A 16,357-nucleotide genomic window follows, 5' to 3' on the forward strand; every position below is an offset into this window, starting at 1 on the left:
GCATGGTGCAGCCAGAAAATTTAAAAAACAAAATGTGGCTAGGACTAAAGTCTTTACAAAATGGTTGTGTATTCTCTGTCTACGAAAAGGTATTGTGATGGTAAATTTGTGTTTATCTTTGTTCTCATTAAGTTGATGATGTGGGGCAGAAGATAGAGAAAAGTTTGTGGGCTTCTGCTGTTATTTAGCTTGACTCTGTGCTGTCCTCAGATTGATCATTTACTTACTTTATTGTTATTAAGATTAGATTTTTTTTTTTGCTTTCATGTTTTCTTCCAGAGCAACAGTATGGACCGTATTTAGTATCCACAAACTATTTTTTGATGTTGCTTTAAGTCTGTGTGAAATTTTTTAGTTTAAAAGAGCATTGATTTTAAGTGTACAACTCAATGAATTATCACAGGGGGTAGTAAAGTTATTTTACAATTCTTTTAAGAAAATAGTTATTTTTACTCTTTGGAAATTGGGGTAAATAGGTAAATTTTGAACAAATACTAACTTCATATTATAAGTATCAGATTAAAAACTTTTTATCAGTGGATATCTCAAAATCATGGCTCTCATGAAATAAAGCTCTCATGAAATAAAGCTTTTGATTCATATTTTCAAAATGTTACCCCTCATTTCTGGTATTAAAATGTCTTTAATTGAACACATAATCCTGAATCCATGCTCACAGAAAAAAAGTAAAAGTACTGAAATAAATAAAAGGTGCAAATCATCATTTACAGTTGTACCAAATCTTCTCTTTTCAGAACCAGCACTTATTATGGTTCAGTTAAAATTTCTACACCTTTTCCATGCTACCTTTATAATAATTTGTTTTACGTGTTTTTTTTTTTAATGTAAATAGGGTTCTACATTATAATAAGTTCTATAAGTTGCCATTTCACTGTCTTGGAAAGCTTTGTCATTCCATTATAGTTAGACTTCGTTGTTTTTCATTGCTTTAATTTTTTAATGGTCCTCCTAATGATGGATACTTGTTTCTAGTTTTTTACTATTCCAAAAAAAATTCTATCTTTGTAAACTAGTCAATAATAAGAGTTTCTTACTGAGTAGTAGTTTCTCTGTATTCTAGATGTTATTGTGTTGACTGTATGTATGAGATATTTTTCCTTGTGTACTTGTCTTGGTGGCTTTTGTCTTGTTAATATTTTAAATAATTATGTAGTCAAGTCTGTTGATCTTTTCCTTTGTCATTTGTTTTGTGGCTTCTTTATTTCTAAATTATTCATTTCCACAGAGATATTTTCATTTTTAACTGTCACTTGTAAAAACATTTTATAGACTCCTGTGAATGGTGGCAGAATGTTAGTATGTGATACATTTTGATGGAATGTAATAATCACATAAGGATTAATTACTATTTTGGTTATCAATTTCAGAGTTATAAAATAAATGTAATAAATTCTGGAAAAGCATTGGAGTTTTTGTGTTGTTTATCAAATCGCCATAGGGAGTCCTTACTATTAAATTTATTTTTGACAGATAATACGTTAGGAACTGAGTGATAACAGTAGTACACAAGTAAGAAATAATCCCTTTTGTTGTGACTCCTTGAAACACAGTTCCTCCCCCAGTTATATCTGCTATATATATAATCAGTTTCTCTAATCTTAAAGTAGTGTCCGCTGCTGGGAATTGCCCTCCACTTTTGCAGTCACCCAGTGCCACATGTAACAAACACACTAAACTCTTAGCAAAGCAGTATCTAAAAGGATCAGCCTTCATTAATTTATCTAGAATCCAGTTAAAATTTTTAAGTGTTTTATTGTTTGTGTGTATACATGCAGGTGTGGAGTGTTGCACATTATAGGGTAATGAGTCAGAACGCAAAAGAACCTTTTCCATGTTTGAGGTCTCTAATTTGACTCTGTGTCAAGAGCCACAGGTTGAGCTCTTGAAACTTGGGCTATTTTGTCTTAACCACCAGCAATTTCCTGAGGAAGTAGGTTATAATTTTTCTGTTTCTTCCCTATGATAGAGGGAATGCCTTTATAGGAGGTACTTTGAAGCCAGTATCTCATAGACCCTGTCATCAGCTCACTTCTGCTCTCTGCCCTCCCTCCTTACCTGATTGATACATTTTGAAAAAACTAAAACTTTGCTGCTGCCCTTCCTCTCCTTATTAGGACAGATTCATGGAAGAGGGGAATCCTGTCTTCCATAACAGATGGAGTAATGGGAATTGAAAGGAACAAGCTTTTTTCTTTTTTGAGAAAACTAGAACTTTTACAGCTCAGCATATTTGGACAAGTCTTGACAGGAATCCAGCTACATTGTAGCTTAACTAGATTTCTGAGTGCACCTGCTAACCTAACCACCACATATACCTTTTTATAACTTGAAAATTGCCTTTAAAACCACAAAAGCACAAAGCACTGTAGTGCTTGTAACACTCTTCCATATTATTGTAGGTAACTAAATGACCATGGAATCTGGAGCAGAGAACCAGCAGAGTGGAGATGCAGCTGTAACAGAAGCTGAAAGCCAGCAAATGACAGTGCAAGCCCAGCCACAGATTGCCACATTAGCCCAGGTATAAAAACATGGAGAGATTCCAAGTTGTCTCTTCTAAAAGGAATATGTTTTAAATACAAGAGAACTTAGTTTTTATTAGAGATATACATAGAATGAGTGGTAACATTCTTAGAATATCAAAATTCCTATTTATTATCAGCCTAATTTTAGAAATGACAGTATTCAGTAACATAGAAAAATGTATTGCTAGATACTAACACACTATTTGTAGTAGTGACATGATTCAGGATAATTACATTTAAACTGATGGGAAGATGGTCTCTTAAACGAACAAAACAATATGATAACTGGGTGGGGTTTTTTTCATATCATATAGATTTATTTGGGGGCATGGGGACACACAATCTGAAAGGCTAAATTGAGATGTGCTTAAACGAAAAAGAACAAATAATTGACACACAAGTAAATATCAAGGATGATAGTTTTTGTCCCTGTATTTCTTGAAGTATGATTCATAGTTCTTTCATTTTGTCTTTGTCTTAAACATTCTAAGATTATATTCTCATCTTTATTTTTTGTTCTTACATATTTTTCCTCAAATGTTTTATTAACATTTATTGGCATTATGTTATATATGAGTGAGAAAAGTGGTTAATATAAAAACCAAATAGCAAATAAATAACCTGCTAGGTAAGAAGAGTGGGATGTGGAGCTTCTGCTTCCCAGAGAGTTTAAAAGCTCTCCAAATAGAGTCATGAGCAAGAATGGATCTTGGGAAATGGAGGACTAATCACATATGGTCACCACACTGAGCTAAAATACGGGTCAAATACTAGGTCTCTAGCAGGAATACTAGGGCCGAATACTAGGTCTGCTGGTGGTCAGAAGCAGTGGGATGTTTTGTGTTTTCTCCTAAGATCACCAGGGCCCACCTCCAGCTCTGAGGAGTAAGGCAAAGCAGAACATATTTAGGGATGAAGTGAACGTACTCAAGATGAAGCAGGTGCAGGAACAAAGGTGAAAGCATCAGGGCCTCTTTAGTGCACGTCAAGGCAAATGTGGACAAATACGAATCGGGACTCATCCAAGCACTCAGCCCTCTGGTAAAAAGAAGATACAGCACCAGCAGGGATTTTGGTGATGACAATCCTCAACGTACCTCTCTCTCGGGACACCATTCTGGTCTGGTTGCCCTCCACGTCTGCTGTGTCATGTCATTCTGGAGGTTGCCTTCCTACTGTCTTTCTCTTGTGGAGTTTTATTTCCAGTGGTTCCTTCAGCAAGTTTGACTGGGTAAAGAATTCTTGGTAAAGAAAATGTTTTTCAAATTTTTTAAGGCACAGTCAATTTCTAGTATTGATGTTTAAAAGACTAAACCCATTTCTTTGTATCTCTTGTTATCTTGTAAAAATCTCTGTTCACCTTGCTTCACCATTTCATTATCAAGGCCTTGAAGTGTTACCATCCATTGTGCAGTAGTATTCAGTGGGCCCTTTTTTTTTTTTTTTAAAGTGGAAACTTGGGTCTTCAATTCTGGGCAATTTCCTTAAGTTATTTCATTGATGATTTTTTTCTCTCCCTCTTCTTTCTCTTTTATCTCTTGGATTCTTGTGATCCAGATGTTAATACCTCTAGGACTGTTTCTCTAATTTTCTCTCCTGTTTTCAGTCTGTCTTTTTGCTCTGCCCTCAGAGATTTCTTCAACTTCACATTTCACCCCATCTTTCGGAGTTTATTTCTCCTATCTTGTTTCCAAGAGTTGCTTTTGTTTCTGAACAATCCTTTTGTATTTTAATAGTATCCTGTTTGTTTTAGGCTTCCCTGGTGGCTCAGACAGTAAAGAATCTGCCTGCAGTGCAGGAGATCAGGTTTAATCCTTGGGTCTGGAAGATACCCAGGAGAAGGAAATGGCTACCCACTCCGTATTCTTGCTTGGAGAATTCTATGGACAGAGTAGCCTGGTGGACTACAGTCCATGGGATCGCAGAGTCAGACATGACAGAGCGACTGACACTTTCACTTTTTTTTTTAAATGTTTCATGCAGGCAGTATTTTCCCTTTATAATATTAAGTTTTAAGTTTTCTTCTCTACATAGATTTTCTTCTGTATACAGTTTTCCTCTTCTATCTTTTTGGTCACCATCTTTCATATTAGAAGCTTTCCTCAGATATTTGATAGCTTGTGGTTGTTGGCCTGCATTTAAAAGTAGGTGACCAAAAACCTACATTGGACGTTGTGTGTATACGTGTGGGGCCTGACGTCTGTGAGTTGTGAGCTTCGTGGTAGGGTGGCATCCCAGTGTCATTATGCTAAGTCTTTCTTCTTAACTGTGTTGGTCAGGTTCCCCAGAGAAAAGCTTGACTATCTCCTGCATATAAGTAAAGACCTGTGAGCCAGCCAGCGGAAGGAGACTAGAGTGTAGCACCTCACCTCAGCAATGCCTGGTGTCAAGCAGTCAAGAAATCCTCTATCAGAAAATAAACCAATGTTTTTCTGTCCTTATAGGGGAGATGAGTGTCCATTCACAGAGAGTGAGGAGGGGATCTACTTGGTTTTCAAAGAGCCTCCAGTCAGCCTTCCTTATCTTCAGCCCCTCCTTTCACTCTACCTTCTAGGGGGCCTTAGATTCTGAGCCTCTTAAGGACCTTGTGGCACAAATCAAGCTGTCCCTGCCTCCACCTCATGAGCTGGCCGTCTGAGGTCTTCCAAGTTCATTAGCATTCACACACCTATTTCCAGCCTCCAAAACTCTTTACTGTTACTTCCTTTCCCATTCTTCTCTGCTGGTGTGATGATGCCTGTAAAAACAAAATCAGTTTCATGAAGCTTAATTGGAAATTCGGGAAGGAACAAAATTATATGCACATGTTCAGTGAGCATATAATCGCTGATAAGTGGAATGACATGACACTTGAATTTTAGAAGTGGTGTCTGTTCACTTTTGTAAGTTTTGTTGTTCTTTCTAATACCTAATTACAGCGGGGGTTTTTTTCACTTGCTCATCCAGGTCCTTAACATATACATTTTGACATAATTTCTCAGAATTCTGATAACCTATTTTTGTTGTCTAGTAGTAAACTAGAGATTTATAATAAAATTGTCAAGACCGTTGTGATTTGACCATTGAATGTAAAAAAACAAATTCAGCCTAACTAGTGAAGGAGGAAAATCAATCTTAAATAATAATGAAATGTCTTATTTTACTTTTGAAATTTACAAGTATTTCTTTTAAAGTGGAAAAAACATGTTGGTTTTGACTATAAGAATGTTAATTTTTATGGAGGGTTTTAAGTAAAGAGTTGGGTGAAAGGATGATTGCTGCAATATTGTTGTCAATTAACTTTCTTATAACAGGCAAATTTGAAAACCTAAATAGACAGTAATAAGGAATTTATTAAATTATGTAATTTTTACCATTAGACAGTCATTAAAACCATGAAAGAATACTATTAATGGTATGAAGAGATATTTGGAATGGATTTGAAAGATTCTGTGATAGTGCTATAAAAATTGAGTGTATATATATATATATATATATGCATCTTTAAAAACACATGTATCTACAGCAAAAATATTAAATGATTAGCTCTGAGTGGTAGGAATATAAGTGATTTTTTTCTATATTGGTGTATCTGAATTTTCTAAATATACAGTGAGAGGAACCATTATGTGGAATGATTAGCATAGAAAGAGGATTATTAAGTTAGCTTGTTCTATTTACCTTATAGAATACTCAGAGAAGAGGACATACTAATTGCTTCAAATATTAGAAGAGCTTTCCATTGATATGAGATATTCTGAATAATTTACAGTTTTGGTTCTCCAACCTTGGTGTCAGGGAACGTGTCCTTGGGTCCTCAGAGGTTGTGACTAATTTATAAACAGGCACCCTATGTAACTCTAGTGGAGGTAATCCGTGGATCACATTTTGAGAACCAGGTAAAACTTAAGTAAGATTTATAGTGGCCAGAAAAAAAAGTGATTGATAAGGAAGGACTTCCTCACTGTCCAGAGGGGAAGCTCATGACTTTAGCCTCTGCCTTTAGTAGGTATCTTCCCCCCAAGCTTTATAGTCAAATATTTAACTACCTTGTAAACATCTCTGCAAATTCAGATGTCATATCAATTCCATCGTTTTCCACCACTACCCCAGCCACCCATAAGCTGCTGCTTGTGTTCTCTGTTTGGCATAGTTTACCCATTTCACCCACATGTGAACTATGTGGGTCGTCTTTGCTTTCTCTCTCACTTCTTTCCATCAGTCTTTCTTAAATCCCTTTCTGGTCTGCCTCCTGAATTGTCATTAAATCACTTATATTATTTCCATCCCTAATACACCTAGTGCCTAATTGCTGGCCTTCACTTTTACTACTATATATAGACTTTCTCAGTTGGTCTCACCTCTACTTTTTTCTTCCTCTGAAATAAGTATCTTTTACCCTACCACTAAAGTAAAGTGATCTATCTAAAATGCAAGCCTCACTATGGTATTCAGGAGTTGAAAAGCCATTCAGTGTTTTTTCCTATCTCATGATAAAATGCAGATTATTTAGTGTAACTTGTATAAGATTTCATGACTAGCCCATCTGGCCCCTGCCTGATACTCATCTCTCCACACTTCCTCCCTCCTATAGTAACACACTTACATGTTCCAGTGTTAGTAACTGCTGGTCATCCCCCTCTGCTATGTACAGGCATTGCTATCCTCCCTGCTTTTGCCAGTGTCACCCTCTGCGTGAAGTTCTGTGCCTCCCCTCTGCACCTCATAAGAACATGCCTTACTCATTCTTTTTTTTTTTTTAAACTAATATGCTTTGTTTCAAATTAACATACTTCCCTGGTAGCCTCTCCTCCTCTTGCTTTGGGCTGGATCGCACTCCTCAGTGTGTCCATTTTTCTCTTTGCAGACTTCATTACTTCATTGAATTATATTTATTTGTGGCCTTTTCCCCATTCCTTCATACACATGCCTCAGTAATTTCTATAAGGGCAAAAACCTATGTCTGTCTCATTTCTGTAGTTTCAATTCTAGCATTGTTCTGGCACACATATCCCCAGAAGGTGAGTTCAGTCACTCAGTTGAATGAATCATGGACTGAGTCAACCTCATGGACTGAGTTGACCTCATGGACTGTAGCACACCAGGCCTCCCTGTCCATCACCAACTCCCAGAGCTTGCTCAAGGCATGTCCATCAAGTCGATGATGCCATCCAACCATCTCATCCTCTGTTGTCCCCTCTCCTACCTTCAGTCTTTCCCAGCATCAGGGTCTTTTCCAGTGAATCAGTTCATCACATCAGGAGGCCAGAGTATTGGGGCTTCAGCTTCAGCATCAGTCCTTCCAATGAATATTCAGGACTGATTTCTTTTAGTTAGGACTGACTAGTTGGATCTCCTTGCAGTCCAAGGAAAGAGTATGATCACATGAGCTTCATTAAATTCCCAAATTTATTACCAAAAGGACAAATAAAATTGCTACCCTCAAACACATTCAAGTGCAGGAACCGTAAATACTCTACAATCTGATAGATATGTATGACTTCAGAGCCCTTTTAACCTGGGTATTGACTTATTAAGATTGCCGCCTTTGTGCCTCAGGAGAAAACTGGTTTCTCAGATTCTCTCAATTCTGTCCCCTTATCTCTTCAAGAGGAAGATAAATCCTTAAAATATCAACTGTTACCAGTTCAGTGCTGGGAGGAGATAGAAATTTTCAGTTTGTACTTCCTCATGAATGAAAGGCATACTTGTAATAAGTTTATAAGATAAAAATATGCTTTATACTGTAAGATGTGTATTTGTTTTCGACTTAGTAGCTAAGCTTCACCCAAGTTTGGGAACAATTATACTTTAGAACATGGCTTAATTTAACACATGATATTCTGAAGAATTTTACATTCCTTCAAAGCTAGCTTATCTCTTGACCTTGGGTAAGTTGCTTAATCTCTTGGAGCACTTAATGTTTCTGTCTCTCGGTGGGGAGAGAATATGGGGATAACTCTTATTCTAACTCAGTCTGATTTCTTCAAAGAGCAAATGAGAAATTGAATATGAAAGCAGGTGGGAAACTTTAAAGCACCGTACAAATAAAGTGGTATTTAGTGTTCAAAAAAGTCTGTTACATATTTTGATATTACATTAGAACAGTTTTTTTATTTTTGTCATTTAGGAGGAGTTTAAAAGTGGGGGGCATGGGAAGTATTTGTAGCGTTTGGTTTTTTGTTTTGTTTTGTTTTTTCAAAAAGAATATTAAGTTTAATGTTAGTTCCTTTCACACCACTGGAATACTTAACCTAGCAGAAGGGTCATCCTTTTGCTGCTAAAAAGTTGCTTCATATTAAACATGAGTACGCCCAAGGAGGTATCTGTGATGGTAATTTTTTTCCATGTTCAACACCATAGGTATCTATGCCAGCAGCTCACGCAACATCATCTGCTCCCACCGTAACTTTAGTACAGCTGCCCAATGGGCAGACAGTTCAAGTCCATGGAGTTATTCAGGCGGCCCAGCCATCAGTTATTCAGTCTCCACAAGTCCAGACAGTTCAGGTATGTGTATAAAAAGTTCTGCATCTACTTTCATAACTGTCGTTTATAGCCATATTTCTCTTCCTTTCATTATGAAAATAGGAACATGTCTAGTGTAGAGTTGTATAGTAATTATGGAGTGCGCTGCATCTGTATAGTCACCTTAAGTATAGGAACATATATACACAAGAACAGACATAATAAAAAACTGTTTCTTAAACTGGAGGAAAAAAAGAATTGATTGGGAAAAGTCATAAAGTTTACGGGATAAAGTGGAAATGTTGGGAGAGACTATAAGGGTACCTCAGGGAAATAAGATGCAAAATAATAACTTTGTAATTATTTTCTAAACATGCAATTGGAAAAAACAACCCTTGTCAAAAATTAATAACCTTACCTAAGGTATTATTTGAATTTTAGAGAAAAACAACTATGTTTAGGAGTCTTAAGTTAGAGTATATATAACTTCGAAATGATACCTTCAGAAAGTGTACCTTAAGAATCAGGGATTTTTCCATGCATGTTATCTTATTCTTTGGAGAGATTGTTCCTTTAATTTGGATCCAAGGGGAATAAAGGCATGTAAACATCTACTTAACTGTAGGGAACCTAGGACAGTATACATCTTTGCAATGAGCTTATTGGGGAAGGAAAGAAAAAAAGACTTGAACGTTCATTCAAGTAGGCCATAACCCCAGCCTCCCATTTCATATTTTTTGCTTCACAGTCTTCCTGTAAGGACTTAAAAAGACTTTTCTCCGGAACTCAGGTGAGTCCTAGGTCCTATTTTTAGAAAGGAAGGTGAGAAATTATTCTTTATATCTTTGTCCCTTCTCTCTAAACATGGAACTCAAGGTTTGAATAAAAATCTTAGGTATCTTCTAAGTCTAGGCCAAACTCGTTACCTATCCAGCCCTTAATCTGTTACTTAGTTTCCCTATTTACATCCTTCTCCCATCCTCCAAAGGGTAGTCTGGCATTACTTCAGCTCTTTGAGAGAAAGGAGGCAATCTCCAGAGGTAACCAGTTTATAATCAGGGGTAATTGCTAAAATATTCTTCGCTGAGGTGAACCAGAATATCTTTCTAAAAGTATTACCTAGTGGTCCCAATTTTATCCTCAGAAATAACTTAAGCAAATTTAACTCCTTTTTCTATTGGACTGTTTCCTTTTCCCTATCTCCCACGTCCTTCCCATTAAAAATATGTCCAGACCAAGTAAATGCCTGTTTTTCTTCAGCCATTTATAATTGGCATTGCTTTATTTCCTCTTCACCATCCATGTCGTCATCTTGTGGGTGAGAGCTGTTTTCTTTCTTTTCCCCTTGAGTACAGTAGCCAGACTGATTGATACTTGTAGAGGGGAGAAGTCCCTTTTTGTCTTCTATTAGTGTCATCAATGGCACCCCACTCCAGTACTCTTGCCTGGAAAATCCCATGGACGGAGGAGCCTGGTAGGCTACAGTCCATGGGGTCACGAAGAGTTGGACACGACTGAGCGACTTCCCTTTCACTTTTCACTTTCATGCATTGGAGAAGGAAATGGCAACCCACTCCAGTGTTCTTGCCTGGAGAATCCCAGGGATGGGGGACCCTGGTGGGCTGCCGTCTGTGGGATCACACAGAGTTGGACACGACTGAAGTGACTTAGCAACAGCAGCAGTAGCAGTAGTGTCATCAAAGGATATAATAGATGTTAACTCACCTCTACTTCATTTGATCTCTGTGCTTTCATTTGCTTGGAATTTAGGGCAGAGGTAGAAGGAGAAAGAAGAATGAATGTTTTTATATAAGTAAAATCATCAAGTTGTAATATTGAAAAGGAATTTGTTGTTACTAAATAGATGGTATAGTCCAGGTAAAGACTGAAGAATTTGATATTTCTATAGAACCACACTGACTGAACAGTAGTCTCCTATCTTTTGTCTCAGTTTTTATTTCACTGAATGCTGCCTAACTTTTATTCATATGATGTATGCCATTATTAATTGCCTGCTCGTATCTTCCTCTTGATAATAGTGGAAAGAATCTGACCTCCTAGTCAGGAGACCTAGATTCCAGATCTCATTAACCTTTACTTTTTCTTTTTCACTTACGATAGGAGGTCTTTCTATGAAGAACACACAAAAATTACCACAAAATTTGCTAACATTATAAACATTGGTTTTAATAAATGATGTTTAATTGTTGATTATAGTCTTAGTTTTAATCTTTACTTTGTGGTAAGAATAATAATAATGACCATTAACTTGTAGAAATGTGTGAGCTGTGCTTACAATTAGAAACCTGAATTCTACAAATAGAAACACAAACAGTATTTTTAGTTTAAAGGCCCTAAACCATGAAGAAGCTATTAAACTTCAGTGGTCATTTCAGCTGGTGAACAGTGATTAGAATTAATCATTAGAGAATGGTTTATAACAGAAGAGGTGATCAAACAAGGAGAGAACTGATTTCCTCAACCTTCTTGATGGAAGAATATTAGTATTCTAGAATAGCATTTCTGAACCATATAAGGTACATTTCTCTTGATGTGAGAATAAGATACTAAGATTTCTGTTTATCTTTTTTCATCTCAGAGGATTAGAAACTAAGCTTTACTAATATTTCATATTCATCAGTGCCCTAACTTATCCCTTATGTATATGTGTAAGTCAGATCTCACAGATTATGTAAAAATTGCCACAAAAATAATGGGAGTTACACAAATGTATAGAAGTTAACAGTATCATCCTCACTTACCATTTATTAATTTTGGATGCATTTTTAATACATGCAGTTAAAACATTTCATAGGATTTATGGATTATGTTACCTTAAATTATTACATTTCATTCCTTCAACGAATTTTTATTGATCACATGCTGTGTGCCAGTCACTGTTCTAGGTGCTGTGAAAGACAGCAGTGAGCAAATAATACTTCTCTATTCTCATGAAGATCACATTTGAGCGAAGAGAGACAATGAAAAAATAAAATATGTCAGGTGAGGATAAGTGCTGGGAAGATAATTAAAGCAGGGGAAAGGGATAGAGAATAATGTGGAGGGAAGGGTATTTTATTTTATGTAGAGTGGTCAGGGAACACAGAGCAGAAAACTAGAAAGCAGTGAAGGAGGCTAAGCCATACAAACAATAAAAGCTAGTCCAGAGGCCCAAACATGAAAGTATGCTTTACATATCAAAGAATAGCAAGAGGACATGGCCTGAATAGAGTGAGCAAGAGGGATTGTGGCTGGCACTGAAGTTTTTGATACTGCCTTTACAATACTTTATAATGTGATGGGAACAACAATAAAAATCTTTTGTGTAAGATATCCAGTTGTTATCATATAGCAAATATTTGAGTTGCTGAACAAACATAAGGATGTTACTTGTTTGTTTTTACATATGACAAGTATTCCAGAGTTGCTGATCTTCATAATGATGGCAAGCAAGAGATAACCTATAAAGGATATGTTAACTAACAGATATTTTTGAAAAAAAAAAAAAAGACATTATTTTCAACTATCCTTTCTGAGAGAAGGTAACATTTTAACAATGTATGAGAATACCTGCATTTTGAAAGGAAATCATGCTTTGGACATAATATTTTGAATATAGAAGTTTGAAAATGTTCCCATACTTTTTTTTTCACTGAAAACAGAATAAATTTGTCACCTAGAAATTCAAATGTATATACTTTTAAAACTCTGGAAATAGAGTTTTCCAGACTATTCAGAAGTGTTCTTGAGTTTCAGTAGGTGTTGAACTTACTTGTTAAAATATAAAAGCTTCTATTAGCATGTAATAACTGACCAAGAGTCAGGGAGATGAAAATATACTAGTAAATCTCATCAAAAGTTTAAGCAATTGATAGATGAAAGTGAAAAAAAAATGATTGTTTTATTTAGTAAGCCTGGCCACAAAGCACTTACTGCTATATCCACATGTCATGAACCCCTTTTTTCAGCAGTTGCAGATGTCAGATCACATTTCAGAAAGTCCAGGCTTAGAATCAGATTTTTGAGTCACTGTTATAAAATATTAAATGGTTTCTTAATGAACCATATTAAAGCACATCACTCTTGTTGGTATGAAACATTAAGAAATTTACAAGTGTATTTTAATACATCCTGAGTCTTTAAAAATTAATTTGTTTTATGATAAGATAATACTTAAAACTTGCAAATAAATGTGTGTGCTTATATTGAATTTTCTTATTTATAAGGGAGATCTGCAGATCAGCACATTTTGGAGATTACTGTTCTAGACTTATATTAAACTCCTTGATCCAGTGAATAAACAACTATACCTAAACCTGAGCCTGAACTGTACTCCAGGAAAGTGCTTAAGTTTTCGGGGGACCATGTATAGTTTGAGAAAATATCTAATACAGCCATTTAAAAAATTTTGTGCTAGTCACTGTATATTTTATTTTGACATTTCAGGTAACATCAAAGTTTTTTTCCTTCTTATAAACAGGAGGTTTGGGTTTTTAACAAACTTTGTTTTAACAAATAAAGAGAGTATTGAGAAATACAGATCTAAGACTTCACAGGTTCAGTGATGGGTTTGGCTTTTTAAAAATTTCTTGACCTATAAGTGGCCGTGATTAAAGTCCTATTTAAGGAACTCAGGAAGGGATTAATAATAGAGGCAGGAGGAGGTGAAGACCAGAGGAAGGGGATCTGTCATTGGAATGTGATGATAGTCTTTGATACTTACAAGTGGGATATAGTTTTTCATGTTATTTTTAAAATAACCTATTAAATATGTGTTGAACTGTTATTAAAAAGGATTTTAATGGTACTTAATGGTCTTAGACATGAGGGTTTAGCAGTTTGGAGGGGTTGGTTTTTTTTGTTTGGTTTTGGTTTGGCGGGGTATGGTGTTGGGGGTTGGGGGGAGTTTTGTTTGTTTTTTGGTAGATAGTCCATAGGAATTGGCTTCATATTCATAATTCTAAGTTCTCTCTGGATAGTACTCCACCAAAGAGGAAATACTACATTCATTAAGTAGTATTGAATAGTTCTGAATTCCCTTTACATTTAAAAAATTGCAGTACATATCACTTATATGTGGAATCTTAAAAATACAACAAACTAGTGAATATATTAAAAAAAGAAACAGACTCACAGATACAGAGAACAAACTAGTGGTTACCTGTGGGGATAGGGATGAGGAAAGTGGCAATATGGAGTAGGGGACTAAGAGGTATAAAATAAGCTATAAGAATTTATTGTGCAACACAGGGAATATAGCCAATATTTTATAACTGTAAATGGAATATCACCTTTAAAAATTGTGACTCACTATACTGTATACTTATAAATTACATTGTACAGCAGTCATACTTCAATTTTTTTTTAAATTGCAGTCATAGAGTATAAGTTAGTTCCTTTTGTGTGAATTGACAAGTTGTTTCAGGTAAGAGGAATGGGAGACTTTGTTCTACTGGGAGCAATAGATGCATTGAGTTTTGGGGAAAAAAATAAAGGCCATATATTTAAAAAGCAGTGTTAATTAGTTTCATTTCAAAATTGTCCTATGTGTAGTTTATGTAGCATGTTTTAAAGTTGTTATTTTAATGACTTTTGACTTGGAAGAGTATGCTTACGTCATTATATATCCTTGAAAGAAGGTTGTAAGAATCAGAGTTAAGCAAAAAAAGACAGAATGGTAGAGAAACTAAGGTTCTAAAAAACATTCATGAGGGTAAACGTTTGTCAGGTTATTCACTTTGAGTTTGATCTTATTATCCCTTGAAATTCTGATTCTCTGCCTTTTTACAACTCCTCATCAGCTGTACATTTTTGAGAAAGTCTTTGTAGAGACTCTGCTGAGTGAGCTAGTTAACAGCAGCTACAGATTAGTGGGAAAGTGTTCTGTGTGCTCCTTTGGCAGTAACTATAGTGTTGTTTGGAGAAGGCAACGGCACCCCCACTCCAGTACTCTTGCCTGGAAAATCCTATGGACGGAGGAGCCTGGTGGGCTGCAGTCCATGGGGTCGCTAAGAGCACGACTGAGCGACTTCACTTTCACTTTTCACTTTCATGCATTGGAGAAGGAAATGGCAACCCACTCCAGTGTTCTTGCCTGGAGAATCCCAGGGACGGGGGAGCCTGGTGGGCTGCCGTCTACAGGGTCGCACAGAGTCAGACACAACTGAAGCAACTTAGCAGCAGCAGCAGCATAGTGTTGTTACTCTACCTTGAATCACAGGTCTGTGGGACTATACTGTGTTTACTTTAAAATGTTTTAAGGGGCACATGTTACTTTATTGTAGCTCTATTTTGTGAAACATTACTAGATTTAACAAACTTCATTTTTAAAGTGAGTGTGTATCACAAAGCCCTCCGAATACAACTGCCTGCTCTCCAGAATCCTTAGGCTCAGCCCACATACTTGATTTCTCAAGTTTCTCTTAAATATGTTTGTTCTTACTGCCTTTGCCATAAATTTTTGATAAGGCGCTATCCCACATAGACCCTTTTGCCTTGGTTAAATTTAATTCTCACTCCCGACAGCAGCATGCTCACCTAGGTTTAGAGAGAGCAGGAGGCTCCTGCTATTTAGCCTAGGGAAACTTGGCAATGTAAATTTGACAGACTAGCTTACCTGAATGACTGAAATTCTAGTCTGAAAATGCTCTGGGTTGCTGCTTCTGACAAAATTGGTTTGAGATTGGAACCAGCAGGATGTTGATGCTAGTATAGACATCTAAATTTGAGATGTCAAGTGTTGACAGTAGCTTCACTACTTCATAGCTTTGTGACTTGGGTGATTTACTTAAAGTCTTTGTGCCTCAGTTATTCCATCTATAAACTGGACATACTAATGGTACTTACGCAGCACCTAAAGTTACTGTATTTTAGTGAGTTCTGATTAATGTAATATATGTATATGCTTTAACATAGCATCTGCCACATAGTAAGTTCTCAGTAAATGCTAGTTGCTATTATTATTATCCCACATAAAATCTGTATTCATTTACCTTTATTCCTTCTCAATCCGAGCATACTTTCCAGAAATACATAGTTCTTTACCTTGAAGTTTTGCTTAATAAAAATTATGGATTGCCAACTTTGAAACATGTCTATATGTAGCAGAGGACTTCTTCCAGAATTGCCAGAAACAGCCATCTGGAACATGGTTGAAGGATCACCGATCTTATTTGTACAATTGTACATATACTCAAAGTATTTACACATCACTTAAAGGAAAATATTTGTACAATCAGTAGACTGATAGCTAGATGTTTAGTCATTCATTCTTTCCTTCATGTCAGAACTTTATTTTACTTGGTAGTTTTGTTCTAACTATAAGAAAACAACTGACAAGCGATACTGATAACATTCAGTGTTGA

The 16,357-nt window shown here is 36.1% G+C and overlaps 2 protein-coding genes across 19 annotated transcripts in view; one reads left to right on the forward strand and one right to left on the reverse strand.

Annotated features, from left to right (window-relative positions):
• The window catches only part of CREB1 (cAMP responsive element binding protein 1), a 50,994-nt gene that overhangs the window by 16,523 nt on the left and 18,114 nt on the right, over positions 1 to 16,357 (forward strand). For 4 of the 15 annotated variants that reach the window (XM_069578124.1, XM_069578123.1, XM_069578126.1 and 1 more), the window contains 3 exons: positions 2,421 to 2,542; positions 8,889 to 9,035; positions 9,742 to 9,783. The exons of 1 other annotated variant lie outside the window; for it this stretch is intronic. In XM_069578124.1, the coding sequence (XP_069434225.1) occupies positions 2,429 to 2,542; positions 8,889 to 9,035; positions 9,742 to 9,783 (303 nt within the window). In that variant the 5' untranslated portion in view covers positions 2,421 to 2,428. Of the gene's footprint in view, positions 1 to 2,420; positions 2,543 to 8,888; positions 9,036 to 9,741; positions 9,784 to 11,887; positions 11,997 to 16,357 lie in introns of all 15 variants that reach the window. 10 more of the 15 variants (XM_069578131.1, XM_069578128.1, XM_069578130.1 and 7 more) reach the window with 6 other exon arrangements.
• METTL21A (methyltransferase 21A, HSPA lysine) overlaps positions 2,599 to 16,357 on the reverse strand; it is a 65,883-nt gene continuing 52,124 nt past the window's right edge. For all 4 annotated transcript variants that reach the window (XM_069578150.1, XM_069578152.1, XM_069578153.1 and 1 more), the window contains exon 4: positions 2,599 to 5,283. In XM_069578150.1, coding sequence (XP_069434251.1) covers positions 5,207 to 5,283 — 77 coding nt within the window. In that variant the 3' untranslated portion in view covers positions 2,599 to 5,206. The remainder of the gene's footprint in view (positions 5,284 to 16,357) is intronic.

Source organism: Ovis canadensis, chromosome 2 (assembly GCF_042477335.2).
Source record: "Ovis canadensis isolate MfBH-ARS-UI-01 breed Bighorn chromosome 2, ARS-UI_OviCan_v2, whole genome shotgun sequence".
Classification (NCBI taxonomy): Eukaryota; Metazoa; Chordata; class Mammalia; order Artiodactyla; family Bovidae; genus Ovis; species Ovis canadensis.